Source organism: Purpureocillium lilacinum (genome assembly GCF_023168085.1).
Source record: "Purpureocillium lilacinum CBS 284.36 DNA, scaffold_8, whole genome shotgun sequence".
NCBI lineage: Eukaryota > Fungi > Ascomycota > Sordariomycetes > Hypocreales > Ophiocordycipitaceae > Purpureocillium > Purpureocillium lilacinum.
The window spans coordinates 250,870-266,723 of NW_027072118.1; the positions used below are offsets into that span (position 1 = coordinate 250,870).

Consider the following 15,854-nt stretch of genomic DNA (forward strand, 5'->3'; position numbering starts at 1 on the left):
CAATGCCGACGTCGAGTAGAGGCTGGTGATGGGGGATGAAACGGAGGGCTTTGGCAGGCGGGCGCGGGGAGGCGGGAGCGCGATTGGCAGCGAGACGAGCCGTCCGAGTGAGCGAGGACGTGCGAGGAGTGAGATGCGTCGCAGTGTCGAGGCCATCACCGGTCGGTCGTCCGTCGACACCACTTTATGTCCGCTGCGTCTGCCTGGCTAAATGTTTGAGCGCCCCCTCCCCAGTCCACATTTTCGAGTTGCATCCCCCGGTAGCGGCGGCCGCACGGCACGGAGCTGGCGGTGCGTTCGTGGCGTCGGAAGTTGGAACGTGCAAGATGGGCCGCCCAGTGTGCCGTGCCGACGCATCTGACTGGCTTTCCGTGCCTTGGTCGTACCCACCCGGATGCGAGGTCACCTGGGGCACACCGCTAAATTCGCGTGCCGGCAGGTTGCGAGCTTCCGAACTTCCGCCTTCCGAGGCCGCGGCCAGCCGACGCGGGCGGATCGAGACTTGCCCCTTCTGGCGCGCTCGCGACGGATTGATTCGCAGGCCGGCCACGCGGGCGACACGCGGACGGCGCATGTCGTCACCGTTGGGCTAGTTCCTGTCGAACAACTTACGTTAGTACCCCAGCGCGAGCAAGCGAGCGTGACCCGCCCGTTCGCAGCCGGGCCAACCCCCTGCTTCGGATGCTCGACGGCTCAACGGCGCGGATGTCGTGGCCGGCGCGGATGGCGGAGGCGCGGGCGTGATGGCGGAGTCAGTGTAAGATGGCCCCCGGAAGGCGGTTGCCAGATCAGACAACGACCGGTCCACGTCCTCGGCTGGCCTCAACATGTCCCTCCTGCCTATATTAGCCCTTCTCGTCCCGTTGTGAGGTGGACCTGTACAGATCCATCACCATAAACATCTTGGCGTGTTGTCCTCGAGTCCATCACCACCATCCGAGAATGTCGCCACATGCTGTCGTCCAAGACGGCGGCAGCGTCGACCTGTCCAAGTTTGCCGTCACCGCAAATGCCTTTCTCCCCGACAAAAGCCCTCTCAAGATCCTCCCCGACCCCTATTACGAGCGGTGGGAGCTCGTCGCCCAGCATCTCCCAGCCCTCATCGAGGCCGGCCGGATCCGGGAGTCCATCTCCCAGTTGCCCGTTCTCTCAACAGACCGGCTCAGGTCCGAGGCCGAGTGGCGGAGAGCATACGCGTTGCTTTGCTTCCTCACGCACGCTCACGTCTGGGGCGGCGAGAAGCCTGAAGAGGTAGGATCCGACATTGTATCTCTCACCTTGAACCACCGCTGACCATCCTAGATTCTGCCCCCACAGATTACGCTGCCCTTCCTGAGGGTAGCCGAGCACCTCGAGCTGCCGCCTGTGCTCACGTACGCCGGCGCCAACCTGTGGAACTTTTCCTGTACCGGCGACGACTTTACCCAAATAGACGACCTCAGCCTCCTCTTCTCCTTTACCGGTACCGAGTCGGAGTCATGGTTCCTACTCATCAGCGTCGCCATGGAGGCCAAGGCCGCCGGCATCCTGCAAACCATGATGGGAGCCCTCGAGGCCGTCAAGACGCGCGACTACGATGTGATTAGCGAGGCACTCGACCAGTTGCGCGGCTGCATCCAGGGTGTGAGCTCTCTGCTCGAACGCATGTACGAGAAGTGCGACCCCATGACCTTTTATCACCACATTCGCCCGTTCCTGGCCGGCAGCATGAACATGGAATCGGCTGGCCTACCTCGAGGCGTCTTCTACGACGAAGGAGACGGCAAGGGCGAGTGGCGGCAGCTCCGCGGCGGTAGCAACGGCCAGAGCTCGCTCATCCAGTTCTTCGACGTCATCCTCGGCGTGGAGCACAACACCCACGGCAGCGCGGGCCAGAAGAGCTACCACAACGAAGTGCGCGAATACATGCCGGGTCCGCATCGGCGATTCCTCGTGCACGCCGCCAGGGCGGGCAGCATCCGCGAGCTGGCATTGGTTCCGCCGACGACGGATGCCCAGCGGCGGCTGCGCGATTCTTACACCGCGGCAACGGAAGCGCTGAGCAGCTTCCGCAACAAGCACATCCAGATCGTGACGAGATACATCATCCTGCCGTCCAAGCAGCCGTGGCAGGGCCCCAAGAGGCGGCAGAACCTGGCGAGCTCGTCGTCGCAGCGCAACGGCGACGAGGAGCTGACGGGCACGGGCGGGACGATGCTAGTTCCGTTCCTCAAGAAGGCTCGTGACGAGACGTGTCACGCCGGAAAGCTAGAGCGATAGAGATGTCATAGTTGACGAGCGTTTTGATGCTGGAGCGATTGTGGGCGATTTACGCTGCCTGCTAGACTGTACATAGAACGATAGTGACGACTGAATGACTGGCCGCGTAGCGCGGCCGAAGCGTGTGGGCCATCCACTCGGCAACCAGGACATAATACAAAGACCGACTTTTTCACACAAAGTTGCACGCGACACGAATTCGTGATGAGTCTGGCCAAAACATGTTCAGTGGCCTGGCAAGCTGACGAGGCTTAGTGATCGGTCCGTCTGCGGCTTCCTGGGAAGTCGCACCGGCGGTGCCTGAGGCTGCCAACCAATCCAAGGTCTCCGACCGACCAGGCACCCACCCCCACTCTGCACCTCGCCTCACCAACCTCATCGCGACTCGGCTTCATTCACCCATCCCGGCCTCCTCTCCATCCAGCATGATTGAGCAGGGCACCGCTCGCCTTTGCTTCTTCCATCCGACTTGCCCATCACCGCCGCCTCCCGAGGCTCTGCGGTGGCGCACTATGCCAGCAACTCACCGACGTCCACCGGCCCATGGACCACCATTCGCGTGCACGACAGGATGAGATTGTCGTGCCGACCGAACAGGACGCAGTCTTTGCTTCATCACATAAGCGACATCCATGCCGCACGTCAATTCAACTATTCAACTACATGAAAAGCGCATCAATCCAAGGTCACAATACTCAGGACCTGATAAGCAACGCCGCAAACAAAGCCGAGCCACACATTTTCCAGTGCCAACGCTTGCGCCAATAACGCCGCCAAGTGCCGTCATGTCCAGGTCACGGGGCACATCAGATGACTTTCGTCGAGCCGCCACTCACTCTTCGAGCCGGGAATCTTTCCGCCTCACCGAGTGGACTCTCTTGCCCGTCAACCAAAGCGCGCGGGGCCCTCAGGGGCCCAGTTCATAGCAAGACTGGCGTTGAAGTCGACTTCGGCGCACTCGCAGCAAGCGCAGAACGTGGCACCCCTTGAGGTTGACGCCTGGCTTTCGTCACCCTCAAGATGCGACCCGAAAAAGCCTTGCGAGGACAGTGAACGGTCGAGTTCTCGATCAAAGTCAGCAGCGGGGACCCTCGGGGCCTCCCTTCCGTCCATGCTCTCATCCCAAGTGCCTATCGTTGCGATGGCTTGAGGATCAGAGATCTGGCCAGTCTCGAGGTATCCGTTCGCGCGACCTTCGGCGTCGCGGAAAGCAAGCTGCGGATCCCCCTGCGCCAGCGGTCGGCCCAGAGCATCGACTGGAAGTGCCTCCAGTGGGGAGGCGCCAAGTGCAGAGGCCCCATCACCGCCAGACGCCCTCGGGTCTTCGTCAAACAAGACGAAGTCGCACGTGTAAGCGAATTCACGTGACGAGCCAGGGCCCTGGCTGGGATGGCCGACCAGACTGGTCCAAGCCATGCCGTCAACCTCGACCTCATGCGTCACGGCCTCCTCCAAACCGAAATCATCGCCGTTCTGATCAACTGCGTCATCCTGCCGCCCATTGGGGAGGTTCGCGACCCACGGTTCTCGGGCGGACGGCGATGGTGGCAGCGGCGGCGACCTCTCAGCGAACCCAACCGCCTCGTTCATCCCCAAAACTGATCCAGCGTGCATCGGGACTGATGTGCAGGTGCGACGATGTGCAGGTGCGACGACTAGACGAACGGACTCGTCTGACCAGAGAATGGCACAGGATGACGGCAGCGACTGGACAACGAGGCAGGAAGAATCGGCGGGAAGCAGCCAGCGAAAGCAAAGCCCCTTATCAAGGTCTCAGGGGTCTCGCCAATGTACCGAGACCAAATCCCGGCGACATGGGACTTTTTGGATGGCTCTGTCTTCTGGCAGTTGACCTTACCAGAGAAAAGAGGGAAGGAGGAGAAGACGAGGAAACGGTGGTCGAGGGGGTGGGAGCTACTTATGGAGGAGGTTCGAGGGGTGGACTCCTACCCCTGGCCAATGGGCATCCTCCCACGCCCAATCCTGCATATCCGGGTCTTTTCCTTACGGACTTCACCTACACCTCGTGGACCATGCTGGCAGACCCCTCGCAAAGAGAATACACGCGACGTCGGTTGATCTCAGTGGTCACGATGGTGGTACGGGCCCTCACCGCTGAAGGACTGAGGCGCTCGCCTCTCATATGCACGCACTTGCGTTGGAGCACATTGGAACTGATCGTGTTGTCCCATGTTCCACTTGCTCAAAGCCCTTCTATCATGTATCATCTCGTTGACCATGCCCTGTTGAGAAAGCCCCCTCTTCGCGTAGCCTCTTCCGAGTTCTCTGGCCCTGCTTCATCAGTATCCGAGTCCACGTTGCGCCCAAGCCCCTCGCCCCTCCTCGTTCAAATCTCTCGCTCACGAGCTGCCGCAACGCGTTCCGTTTCGGCCGTCCGTGATACCCACCTCTTGTTTTCTCATCTCTTTTCCTCTTGTTCCATGGGGACCTCGTCGGTGCCGGATGACGTTGTCTCGCCTCACCGAGGTCGCGAGGTTGACGAGAGCTCTTTCGGTGGCTGCGCAGCCGTTGCATGCCCTCGCCGCGAGATTACCGCGGGCAGGCATTACGAGGCAGCGAAAAAAAAAAAGCCGTTTTCCGGCCAGGCACGCGCAGGGTGTGCAGCAGGTCGCTGCGCGCCCCTTCACGTCCGCCTCGCGACGTCACAGGCTGGCTTGCCTGCGATGACGGTCGCACAAGGGGCCTGCGACAAGGTACGTCGTGAAGGTGCGAGAAAGAACCGGGTCGAGACAGCGTCACGCCGATGTGTCGAGTACCGCGATGGTTGTTGCGGCGTCAATCACAACGACCGCGCGTATGCCATCAACCCGTGTTCCGCTTGGGAGTCTTTGGCGGAACGAGCTCAATTGCTTGCGGACGCTGAAGCTCTGGTCCCAGGCGGCAAAGATGCCCGGGAGCGGCGTGAGCGTCTCTGGCAGTGCTTGACGTTCAGGGCGAGACTCTAGCAGCCCTCCGCCGGGAGCCCGTATGGCCCAGGCTGCCGTCGTCTCGGTGTGCAGAGCTGCGGGTTCATCCCACCGAGTTGCAGTGCGAACAAGCTCGCGCGAGGGGGCTTACAAAGAATTCTATTTTCTGCTGCAGACGTGGCCGGCTCAGTTGCCGCCGTGTGTAACCCCAATCCGATCCGCGCGCCCAATCTTGGGTGCCTGTCTCCTCAGCCTGCCATCAATGGGAAGGCCCAGCGCCCCCTTGACGGCCACCCTTTGACGTTGACCGGTGCCCGTTGAAGCGTCCTCGCGCGAGTCATGCGCTGCCCGTCCATTGCTGCCGGCCACAGGGCTGAAGGGGGCCTACCAGTTGACAGCGCGGGCAGCCGGGATGCGGATTGCCATTGCATGTGCATGCATTTGGGCCTGAACGACTGACATTTGGCATAGGCAGGTTCAGGCATCGGCAGTGGTTCGACGGCAGACCCTGCCCGTAAACCTGGAGTGACGGTGGCGTTGCATGCACACCCGCATGCATGAGGAAACAGAAACGCGAGGCACCTTTGCTTTGCCGGTGAGGAGCCCAGGGCTACGCAGCGCAGGCCACACGAGGCAGCCAACCCCCTGCGTGCCCTCGGCGAGGCCAGGCGGCGGCGTCAGTTTTGTGATCCGAGATGAGTTGAGCTCAGCTTCCGACTGCGCCAGCGGCGGCGAGAGCACGCGTGTGCGGCAACAAACGCGGCAACAAACACGACTGCAGGCGACAAGCACCCACTTGTTTTCCCTTTTCCTTTTATTCTCTCCGCCGCCGAATCTTCTTGCAGGAACCGGCTCCGTGGAACTCGTCAGGCCTCGAACTACCGGGGGAGAAGAGACCTGTCCCGGCTCCCTGGTTGTAGGAACCTGCGAACCGGGCCAGCGATGGCCAGACGCGCAGCAAAGTCCGGGGCTGGCTGCTGTCGTCGGTCCAGGCGCGCAAGCCACATCATGCGCCCATACGCAGCTCTCCAACGGCTTCTTCGTGCCTGTCGCCTTTTTTTCCACGCGGCATTTTTCGGGAGCCCTGCCACGCTGGCGACCGCCTTTCACTCCAACCGGTCGGCAGGGCCCGCGGGAGCAGACGCCGCGGCGGCCACACACTTGGTCCAATGGGCGAACTCGGCGAGCTTCCTCAACGACAAAAAGACCACGAACCCGGCTGCCAGGGGGGTGCTTTGCGTCAAAGCAAAACGCCTCGGTCTTTGTTGACTCACCGCGCGCTCATGATGGCTCGACGAGTGAAGCTGTCCCCGCGATGAATGGCGGAGATTCCATCCGTGCTTGGCCGGGCGCGCGCCCTGGGCGAACAGCCGAATCGACGGGCTGGCGTACGTACGTCGCGAACGCGAAAACGCACACGCACCTGCATGGTTTGTCAGCTCATGTGAGTGCGCGATGGAAGGGCCGCGATGTGCAAGGGTCGCCCGTGAGGTGCCGGATCGACTGCCTGTCAAGAGATGCTGCATGCTGTCCGCGGCTTGGGGCAGCCGGCTGCTCCGCTGACCCTGCTGCCCGCCACCAGACCACGGTGTGATGCTTTTGCATGAAGAGACGGTGGCTTCGGGATGCCCATTCTGGGGGGCTTCAGCTCGCCTTCACCGGGAGTCCAGAACGGTGAGCGACTGCGCGCACAGAATGCACGAAAATCGCTACCAAAAGGTTTGGATTGCCAGTTGCAGTGCAGTGCTCACATCTGTGAGATATCGAGAGCATCGAGGCGGGTTCGTTTCAAACGTAGGGGCTGTCAAGCCGTCGACGGAACATGAGCGTGCCTTGCAGCGTCCTGGGCTGAATCCAAGCTGCGTCGGCGTTTCTAGAACACAATCGATCAGCGACAGAGCCCTCTGAAAACCACGGCCGCCAGCATTCGGCTCACCGGTGACTGCTGACAACTGTTGGTTGGGGTCAACAGACCCAGCACCGGCATCAGCTGCGCTTGGCCTTGATGCCTTCAATGCCCCCCACCGGTGTCAAGAAGCCCATACCGGTGAGCTTTAGGTTGCAGCGCCACGGATATCGCTGCGACCTTCAACCGTGGCCTCCCAATGGTGCGCAGTCTTCGCATTCACCGTGACATGTCGCCTCTGTGGATCTTCGCTCTCTGCGAGCATGGCAGGCGCGCACGGAGGTTCAGATTATGTCCACCGTCAGTCTTGCGCTTACCATTGCTCTGCGCTATCAATGAGTCAATTCGACAGAGGTCTATATCAAGCTATCTGCTCTAGAACGCATGCGCATCAGGAAAGAGCGAGGCGAAAGATGGCAGAGTACGTCTCCCCGGTCAGAGCCATGCAATATGCTGCGTGCATCGCATTACTCACAGCACGCGCACCCAAAACTTGAAGCGCAGCGTGTCCTTGTCCTCCCAAGACCAGAGCTTATAGTACGCCGGGTCCATGCCGTTGGCAGATCCCCAAGTCCCCCACTCGGTGCCAACGTCAAACCGCAAGCCCGTCTTCTCGCCAATCTCGTCCCACATCCGGCGGAAGCTCTCGGCGTCGTGGTTGAAGAAGGTCGGCAGCCGGCCATTGCTCTCGCTCTCCTTGGTCGGCTTGTACAGGTAGTTCTGCACCTCCTTGGCCTTTGTGGCGCCGTGCTGGCGCCCGAGGATGAGCGACCCGGGCTGGCGCTTCAGCAGCTTGAGCAGCGCCGTGGCGGCGCGCTTCTGGCCCTCGTAGTCAAACAAGTGCAGAAACGAGCCGAGATGGATAATGTCGAACGCGTCGGCGCGCTCTTTGCGCAGCGCGTCGTCCTCGTCAAAGACGTTGGCGGTGTAGAAGGGCGTCTTGATGCGGTCCTTGTCGCGGAAGAGCTCGAACCCGAGGTCCAGGAACGTGGCGTTGAGCTCCGCGCCGCAGAGGTTCTCGGCCGGCACGCCGTCGGCGACGAGCGCGCGCAGGTCGTGTCCGAAGCAGCAGCCAAAGTCGAGGAGCTTCTCGTTGCCGCTCTTGAGGCGCTGCAGCACCTCGTCGTACAGGGGCGAGTCGGGCAGCGAGTAGTCGAGGAAGCGGAAGAGGCCGACGCAGGGGTAAGGCGATGAGGCCCATGCCTTTTCGCGCTGCGGGGTGTTAGGGGCGCTCGTGTGTGTAAAAACCACGAGAGGAGGAGGAGTGGAAGAAGAGCGGACGTACGATCTTCATGATGTGGTCCCGGACTTCTTCGGGTTTGAGTCCGCCGTGCTCCACGAGGACGCGCTGGGCCAGAGGAGGGATATTTTCCAGCGTGTCGAGGTACCACGGGATCCCATCCTTGGGGTTGCCCTGGTTGGTGACGTCGCTTGTGATCATGGAGCCCATGTTGATCACTGTAAAGGTCTCTTGCGCTTATCTTGTTTTAATGGAGTATCCCTATGTGCTCAGGCTGTCGAGTCTGAAGCACAAAAGGCCGCTCCTGCTTCTCGACGGGAATCTTATACACGCGGCCTCTGCCCTTCCTGCGGGCGGCTCCGCGGCCGTCCGCTCCGTCACAGCCATGTCCGAGGGAGTTCCGAGCTCCATCGTATAGCATCCCACTGCTGCGCCGCCATTCACATTCCCGAAGCAGCAAAGCCTCCAGCTCAAGCATTTGGTTCTGCTCCGCCATGGTCCAGTATGACGTCCTCCCGCGTCTCGACTACTATACATGTACGAAGTGCCGTCGGGTCGTCGACGGCGATGCGGCAGCAGCTCCCCGATCCGGCACATGATCCTCGGGGCCCCGCCTCGGTAAAGTTATCTGATCCGCGCTCGGCCCGTCCACGCGCCCACACGCGCCCCATCGCGGACAGGGATGCCCGTCGTGCATACAAATAGTTCATACGGTTCTGAAGCGCAGCGTCGGCAAACCGGTTTAGACTTATCTGATCCGCTCGCTAGCCCGGGGCCCGGATGGACGTCTGTGACGAAACAGTCGCGTGATTCTTAGCCCGATCGGTCACATCTCGCACGGGAGTTGACCGCAGTTGGATGAGGAAGAAACGTTGCCTCCCCGTCGGAGTTACGTACGCTTTTACGAGAAGTAGAGGGAGGATGCTGTCTTTGCGAGGGATTGCGAGCGGCGGCCGTGGGTTTGGACGCTTCTGCCACGAGCAACGATCGCACAACCGTGTTGTCGACTTGTCCGACTAAACGGGCCGTGTTCCGGTCCTCATTGTCTGCCAGCAGCTCTCCTCACAACTCTGCCAGCTGCACCGGTAGACGACTCGACACCATGGCAAACCACCGCACCTGGCGTCTGGTGTTTACTCTCCGGCCCATCACGAAAGAATGTCGACAACACTCGTACGAAGGATCAGGTTCCGCCGAGTCCCCATACTTGGTGCAATGGCGCGCAGACGATCCGTTTGACCCGCGGCAGTTCTCCCGCGGCAACAAATGGCTCTTCATTGTCATTCTTTCGCTCGCGACCCTGTCCGTAGCGCTTGCATCGTCGGCATACACCGGCGGCGTCTCGCAGCTAGTGGACGAGTACCACGTCTCGGCCACGACGGCCCTCCTCGGCGTGTCTCTCTTTGTCGTCTGCTTCGCCATCGGGCCGCTGCTTTGGGCGTCGGTGAGCGAAATCTTTGGCCGGCAGCCGACCTTTTTCATTTCCTTTGGCGCGTTTACCGTTGCCAACATCGGCGCGGCTTGCTCCCGCAGCTTTGCGGGCCTTCTCGTCTGTCGCTTCCTGGCTGGGGCGTTTGGCTCCTCGTCCCTGGTGCACACGGGGGCTGTGCTCGCGGACTTGTTTGACGTGGAGGACCGCGCTGCTCCGTTGGGAATATTCACGGCGTCGCTGTTCTTTGGCCCTACGCTTGGGCCCATCACGGGAAGCTTCCTCGGGATGGCCTACGGTTGGAGGGGAATTGAGTGGTTTCTCGCCATCATGTCCGGATCGTTGTGGCTCGTGGGCAGTCTCATCATTCCAGAGACGTACTCGCCCGTTCTCCTCCGCAGACGAGCGCAGGCCTTGTCGAGGCTGGACGGCATGGTATTCCGGAGCAAGGCCGAGAAGCCCGACACGTCGTACGCTTCCATTGTCAAGACGGCTTGTGTGCGGCCATGGCTGCTCCTCGTCGTGGAGCCCGTCGTCTTTCTCCTCTCGGCCTACCTTGCCATCGAATACGGCATCTTGTACCTACTGTTTGCGGCATTCCCAATCGTGTACCGCGACCAGCGCGGGTGGTCCGCCGGCGTCGCGACTCTGCCGTTCCTCGCCGTGCTGGTCGGGATGCTCTTCGGCGTCGCGTACTGCAACGTGCACGACAGGCTACGCGCCAGGAGAAACAAGGACGGTACCAAGCGGGCGTTTGCGCCGGAGCAGAGACTCCAGCCCGCGATGGTGGGCGCAGTGGCCATACCGATAGGGCTGTTCCTCTTCGCATGGACAAACGCGCCGACGGTGCACTTCATGCCCAGCGCAGTGGGTGCCGCGTTCTTTGGCTTTGGGCTGGTAAACATCTTCATCAGCACCAGCAGCTACCTTATTGACAGCTACTCGGTGTTTGCGGCGTCGAGCCTGGCGGCTGCATCGGTGCTGCGGTCGGTGCTGGGGGCCGTGTTCCCTCTGTTCACGCCGGCCATGTACGACGCGCTGGGCATACATTGGGCCTCGTCGATTCCGGCATTTCTATCGCTGGCGTGCATCCCGATACCGTTTCTTCTGGTGCGGTGCGGGCCGTGGCTGCGGTCGCGGTGCAAGTACATGGTCCTGGCGGCGGAGACGGCGGCGCAGCTGCGATGACGATGCTGATGACGAGAGGGATGGAGCCCATTTGTACTGAACTAGACATGAATGAATGAGGCGGCTGTGGTCGTGTCGTTCCCCCCAGGAACCCACCTGAATGAAGGTTGATGTATTATGTAGAAAAAGCACCGTGGCCCAAGTCAACGGTAGAATTGACAGTGGAGCACCTCATGCGACCGCGGCGCCTGTCCATCACACCTGGAAGAAGGGCAGAGGCGCCGTTGGAGGGCTGGATCCACCTACATTATAGCGGGCTCGGGAGCATGCGTTGTGGCTCAAGGGGCAACGGGATCGGGAGCCAGTGGCCGCTGGAGCACGTGGGGAACCGTACCTGTGCGTCCTGGCGGCTGTCCTGCAGTGGCGGAGGCACGCGCCAGTTCATGGTCATACCGCGGACATACGAAGTCGCGCCGCATTGGCCTCAACTTTCAACCTCGCTCAACACGCGCTTGCACCATCTCCTTCAGCAATTGTCCGTGCCCACGCATCGCGATCGCTTCAGCACTCAACCCAAACAGCAAGTCCGCGTATTTCGCAGAGATGCCGGCCCGCAAACGCGCCTCCGAGGCCGCGAGCCCGCCCCCCAAACGACGATCCACGCGCCAGGCCGCTGCTGCATCTGCCGCTGTTGCTTCATCAGCCGCGACTGAGCCCTCATCCAAGCCGCCCGTCGGCAAGGCAAAGCCAAGCAGCAAAGCGCAAAGCAAGCCCGCCAAGAAGCCAGAGGTCGACTCGGCCCCCAAACTCCAGGTCAAGAAGCTCAAGGCCGACAAGGCGGCATCAAATGCCAAGCCAGCCGTGAATGGCACGGGCTCGAGAGCCGTCTCCGAGGACCCGGACCCCGAGTCCATCCCCGTGACGAACCCCGAGGCGCCGCGCCATGACGGCGAGTGGTACTGGCTCATGAAGGCGGAGCCCGAGTCGCGCTTCGAGAATGGCATCGACGTGCGCTTCTCCATTGACGACCTGCGCGCAAAGACGAAGCCCGAGGGTTGGGACGGTAAGCACTCGCGAGCCCTCCGGGGATCCAGACTGAAGTGGTACTGACTGCGACAGGCATCCGTGCGTATGCTGGTGAGTGGGCGCAGGTTAAGAACCTCGACGTGATGTGCGGCCGACTGACCACAGGCATGCAGCGCGCAACCACATGAGAAACATGAACGCCGGCGACAAGGCCTTCTTCTACCACTCCAATTGCAAGGAGCCCGGCATCGCGGGCACCATGGAGATTGTCCGCGAGTTCTCCGAGGACAGTACGTGCTACCCCGTCTCATCTCATCCCCATCTCACTCACTCACACCTGCACACCAGAGAGCGCCCGCCGACCAGGCACACCATACTACGACCCCTCGTCCACGCGCGAGAAACCCCGCTGGAGCCTCGTCCACGTCGAGTTCCGCTCCAAGCTCGCCGTGCCCATCACGCTGCGCGAGCTGCGCGAGCTGGGCAAGCCCGGCGGGCCCCTCGAGAGCATGCAGATGCTCAAGCAGTCGCGCCTCAGCGTCAGCCGCGTCAGCAAGGAGGAGTGGGAGGCGCTTTGCAGGATTGCCGACGAAAAGGCCAAAGAGGCTGGGCTGAAGCACGAGACGGAAAGGTGAGCACGGGCAATGGAAGCTTTGGTCGTCACAGCACATGCGAGCGAGCGACTCTTCTCTTGTAAAACATCGCCTCCCCAATGTACGCGTATATTCCCCTCACGTAAACGTCCACCATATCTACGGAAGCTTCAGCCACACCTTGAGCAGCTCGGGGTACTTGGGCGTCCCCAGCCCCGTCACCGGATCCCATCCCTCGACGGCCTCGAACCCGCTCGACCCGCAGTTGGGGTTGGACCCGTTCTTAATGTCCGTCAGCGCCCCCGCGTTCTCGTACAGCACCGGGTTGATGAAGCCGACGGGGCGCTTCCCGCGCAGCGCCCGCTCCTGGTTCACCAGCGTCACGATGGACGCCCACAGCGGCGCCGCGAGGCTCGTCCCGAACCAGTGAAACTCGGTCCCGTTGGTGAAGGCCCGGAAGTTGGCCCCGTTGGCCGACACGTCGGGGATGCCGCGGCCCGCGCGGTTGTACAGGCCGCCGTTGGCGCCCACGTTGCTGGCGTCGGCGTCGGCCACGTAGTATGGGTGGCCCGGGTCGTGCGCCGCAAAGTAGGTCCGCAGCGCCGCCTTTTGGTACGACGGCGCGGGAAAGTAGTTGGAGAAGCCGCCGCTGCTGGCAAACAGCTCGCTGCCCGGGCCGAGCGGCGTCTGCAGCGCGCTCTCGGCGTCGAGCACCGTCGTGCCCGGCTGCAGCTGCGTGGCGCCCACGGCCGTCAGGTACGGGCACGCCACGGGGTTGCCCGGGTTGTAGATGGCCTGCGTCTGCCCAGAGCCGTTGAGGCAGGTGTCGTCGCCCGCGGGGCCGATGCCCACGCCGTAGTCGCCGCTCGAGACCAGCACCGTCGTCCCCTGCAGGCCCAGCTTGAGGAACTCGTTGCACTGCCGCTGCAGGTACCGTTTGGGCACGTCGAGCTCGCTCTCGCCGTACGAGATGGAGATGACCTTGGTGGGCTTGTACGTGCCGCACATCTCCGGATGGTTGTACCCGCCGGGCCGCTTGTCCGGGTACGCTGGGTCGATGCCCGGGCTGTCACCGGTGATGCCGAACGCGGTGGAGTGGCAGTACGACCCGTCGAGCGCGTCGAGGAACGTGTTGAGGAAGCCAGACATGTTGTTCGCCGTCGTGTACAGCCGGTCGTCTACCTGGTAAAGCACCATCGACTGCGGCCAGATGAGCGACTGGATGATGTCAATGTCGATTTCCGACTCGCCCGTGTTGTACGGCGAAGTGGGGGCCACGGGCGCATCCGCGCCGTCGACGGACTGCAGCTTGGGATGTGTTCCATTGCGGATGTATGGCGTGTACTTGTGAAAGTAGGCGTCGATGTCCTGCTGAGAGTACGTGTCGCCGGACTCGAACACGGCAGGCTCGTTGCCGGGCACGGGCACGTTGACCGCCGGGATGTTGTACAGTGCGCGGTAGCACACGGCGGTGAAGTTGCGCGCGCAGTCCTGCAGGTCGGTCGGCAGCTTGGGGTTGTGCGGGGGTTTCTTCCAGAACTGCAGCTGCGGCGGGATCTTCTTGGGGTCCCAGTTCTTCCTGTGAGCCTTGACGCTGTCGCTATTGTCGCGGCGCGTGATGGAGCGCTTGACGAGCGGAGGCGACAGCTTGACGCCGGGGATGATGTAGTCGATGTGCCCGGCCAGGTGCTTGGGAACGTGGTACTTGTCGCAGCCGATCTTGAGGACGCCCTCCTCGCTCTCATGCTCGTGGTACTGCGCGCGGAACATGTCCTCGACCTTGGACACGGGCAGGTCAACGGCTAGCCAGCCCTTGTTGGCATACCGGCGAATGTCCGTCTCGTTGATGCCAACGCCAACGAGCCACGAATGGACAGCCGAAAAGGTGTCGTCGGACGGCGCGAAGAAGCCGTGGACCTCGTCCTCCGTCAGGTGCTTGCCAAAGTTGCCCGACGAGGGATGGGCGACTTCCATGAGCTTGTCGTGGCCGAGGTGCAGGTTGTTCTGCGTCAGGCCGATCCGGAGGGGCACAATGGCATCTGGATCGAGGCGGCTGCCACGCTTCCAGCGGCTGTGGGAGGTAGACTGCCCGGTGGTGGTCGGGCTTCGCGCCTCGTGAACGACGTACTCGCTCGACGGCAGGCCCGTCACGGACGTTGCCAACGAGGCCAGCCCGGCCGTAAAGGCCACAATCACTCTCGAACACTGTCGCATCTTGGACGCAGACCCTACAAAACCTATGTCTCAATCTCGCCTCGGCTTGGTCCAAAGCGAGTCTCAACCCATCTATTTAAGTCCAGAGCCATCAATTGATCTGCCCACTGACACAACGTCGACTGGCAGCAGATCGTTCGTGTTTCCTACCTCCGCAACTAGCCCTGCCGAACATCCGTAAACCGGAAACCTCATCAAGCCATCTCAAAGAGTCTCGAGGGGGCCCATCGTGCCGAAGTTCCGGGATTCGCAGCTTCACGTCCAGAATGTGAACGGCGTCTCGGACTCTGGGGTAAGATAGGCACTGCGCCGGTGGTGTCCGACCGCGTGCTAGCTACTATCCCCTTCGATCTATGTTATCCCCTCTCATCAGGGGCCAAACTACAGCTTATTGGCTGCCGCTGCAAGCCCGCACTAATAAAGGCACAGGACCTCCAACGACTTTTGGGGCAGGTGGAACGGAGAGGCGGGATGGGCCTAGCGACCTTCTACATGCAGTTAATTGGGCGGGCCGTTTGAGCCGGCAGCCGCGCCAGGACGACGACAGTGATGGAGGCGGCGGCGGCAAGCAGGCAGGCTGCGATGGACAATTGCTGGTGAAAGTGTAAGTCGCCCCTCACATTTGCGAGTGGCGTGAGGTTGAGCAAAGGGCCCTCTCGACTGCTGTGGCCTGCAAAGCTCCCCTTGCCAGTTGTTGCAAGGCAGTGTGGCTTCTGTTAGCGAACAGGGGACACTCCTAGGGGCTGTCGATGCTGCCACCGCGGCTCAATTGATGTTGCTGGTGTCTTTCGCTCACGTGCAGCTCGCCAGAATGAACTCAGGTCATACGTTACGTACGGTCCATGTCTGGGCTATTCCAGCATCTTGAGTGTGCCCCTGTTTGCAAAGGTGTCAGTCAATACTTAGTTGAACGGGTCGCCTACCAGCCCAGTGCGTTGTTCCTGTCTTTGTCGCTCTTGCTATCGTTGCTGCTGTTCTCGTCGTTGCTGGGTGAGGCATTGAGCCCTTGTCAATAGTGGCCCTAATGATTGGAAGATTGTCTAGCTGTACAACTCGCCATTTGCACCTTTGCAAACAGAAAGACTCGATCTTTAATCAGTCCGCCGGTAAATGAAGTGACACGGCAGGCGGC

The 15,854-nt window shown here is 61.5% G+C and overlaps 6 protein-coding genes across 6 annotated transcripts; 3 read left to right on the plus strand and 3 right to left on the minus strand.

Moving 5' to 3' along the window:
* Positions 1 to 942: 942 nt before the first annotated feature.
* On the plus strand, positions 943 to 2,259 carry PLICBS_009945 (uncharacterized protein; the record flags this gene model as incomplete). Its single annotated transcript, XM_018327259.2, has 2 exons — positions 943 to 1,251; positions 1,303 to 2,259. 2 exons carry the CDS (start codon positions 943 to 945, stop codon positions 2,257 to 2,259), a joined length of 1,266 nt encoding a protein of 421 aa, XP_018174290.2.
* Positions 2,260 to 3,144: 885 nt separating this feature from the next.
* On the minus strand, positions 3,145 to 3,873 carry PLICBS_009946 (uncharacterized protein; the record flags this gene model as incomplete). Its single annotated transcript, XM_018327258.2, has 1 exon — positions 3,145 to 3,873. One exon carries the CDS (start codon positions 3,871 to 3,873, stop codon positions 3,145 to 3,147), a length of 729 nt encoding a protein of 242 aa, XP_018174289.2.
* A 3,690-nt stretch (positions 3,874 to 7,563) lies between these two features.
* Positions 7,564 to 8,542, minus strand: PLICBS_009947 (uncharacterized protein; the record flags this gene model as incomplete). Its single annotated transcript, XM_018327256.2, has 2 exons — positions 7,564 to 8,304; positions 8,378 to 8,542. The coding sequence occupies 2 exons, from the start codon at positions 8,540 to 8,542 to the stop codon at positions 7,564 to 7,566; spliced, it is 906 nt and encodes a 301-aa protein (XP_018174287.2).
* Positions 8,543 to 9,434: 892 nt separating this feature from the next.
* Positions 9,435 to 10,949, plus strand: PLICBS_009948 (uncharacterized protein; the record flags this gene model as incomplete). Its single annotated transcript, XM_018327255.2, has 1 exon — positions 9,435 to 10,949. The coding sequence occupies one exon, from the start codon at positions 9,435 to 9,437 to the stop codon at positions 10,947 to 10,949; it is 1,515 nt and encodes a 504-aa protein (XP_018174286.2).
* A 543-nt stretch (positions 10,950 to 11,492) lies between these two features.
* On the plus strand, positions 11,493 to 12,550 carry PLICBS_009949 (uncharacterized protein; the record flags this gene model as incomplete). The annotated part of the gene is made up of 4 exons (XM_065601755.1): positions 11,493 to 11,952; positions 12,009 to 12,026; positions 12,089 to 12,205; positions 12,264 to 12,550. The coding sequence occupies 4 exons, from the start codon at positions 11,493 to 11,495 to the stop codon at positions 12,548 to 12,550; spliced, it is 882 nt and encodes a 293-aa protein (XP_065457827.1).
* Positions 12,551 to 12,667: 117 nt separating this feature from the next.
* Positions 12,668 to 14,722, minus strand: PLICBS_009950 (uncharacterized protein; the record flags this gene model as incomplete). Its single annotated transcript, XM_018327253.2, has 1 exon — positions 12,668 to 14,722. The coding sequence occupies one exon, from the start codon at positions 14,720 to 14,722 to the stop codon at positions 12,668 to 12,670; it is 2,055 nt and encodes a 684-aa protein (XP_018174284.2).
* Positions 14,723 to 15,854: the final 1,132 nt, after the last annotated feature.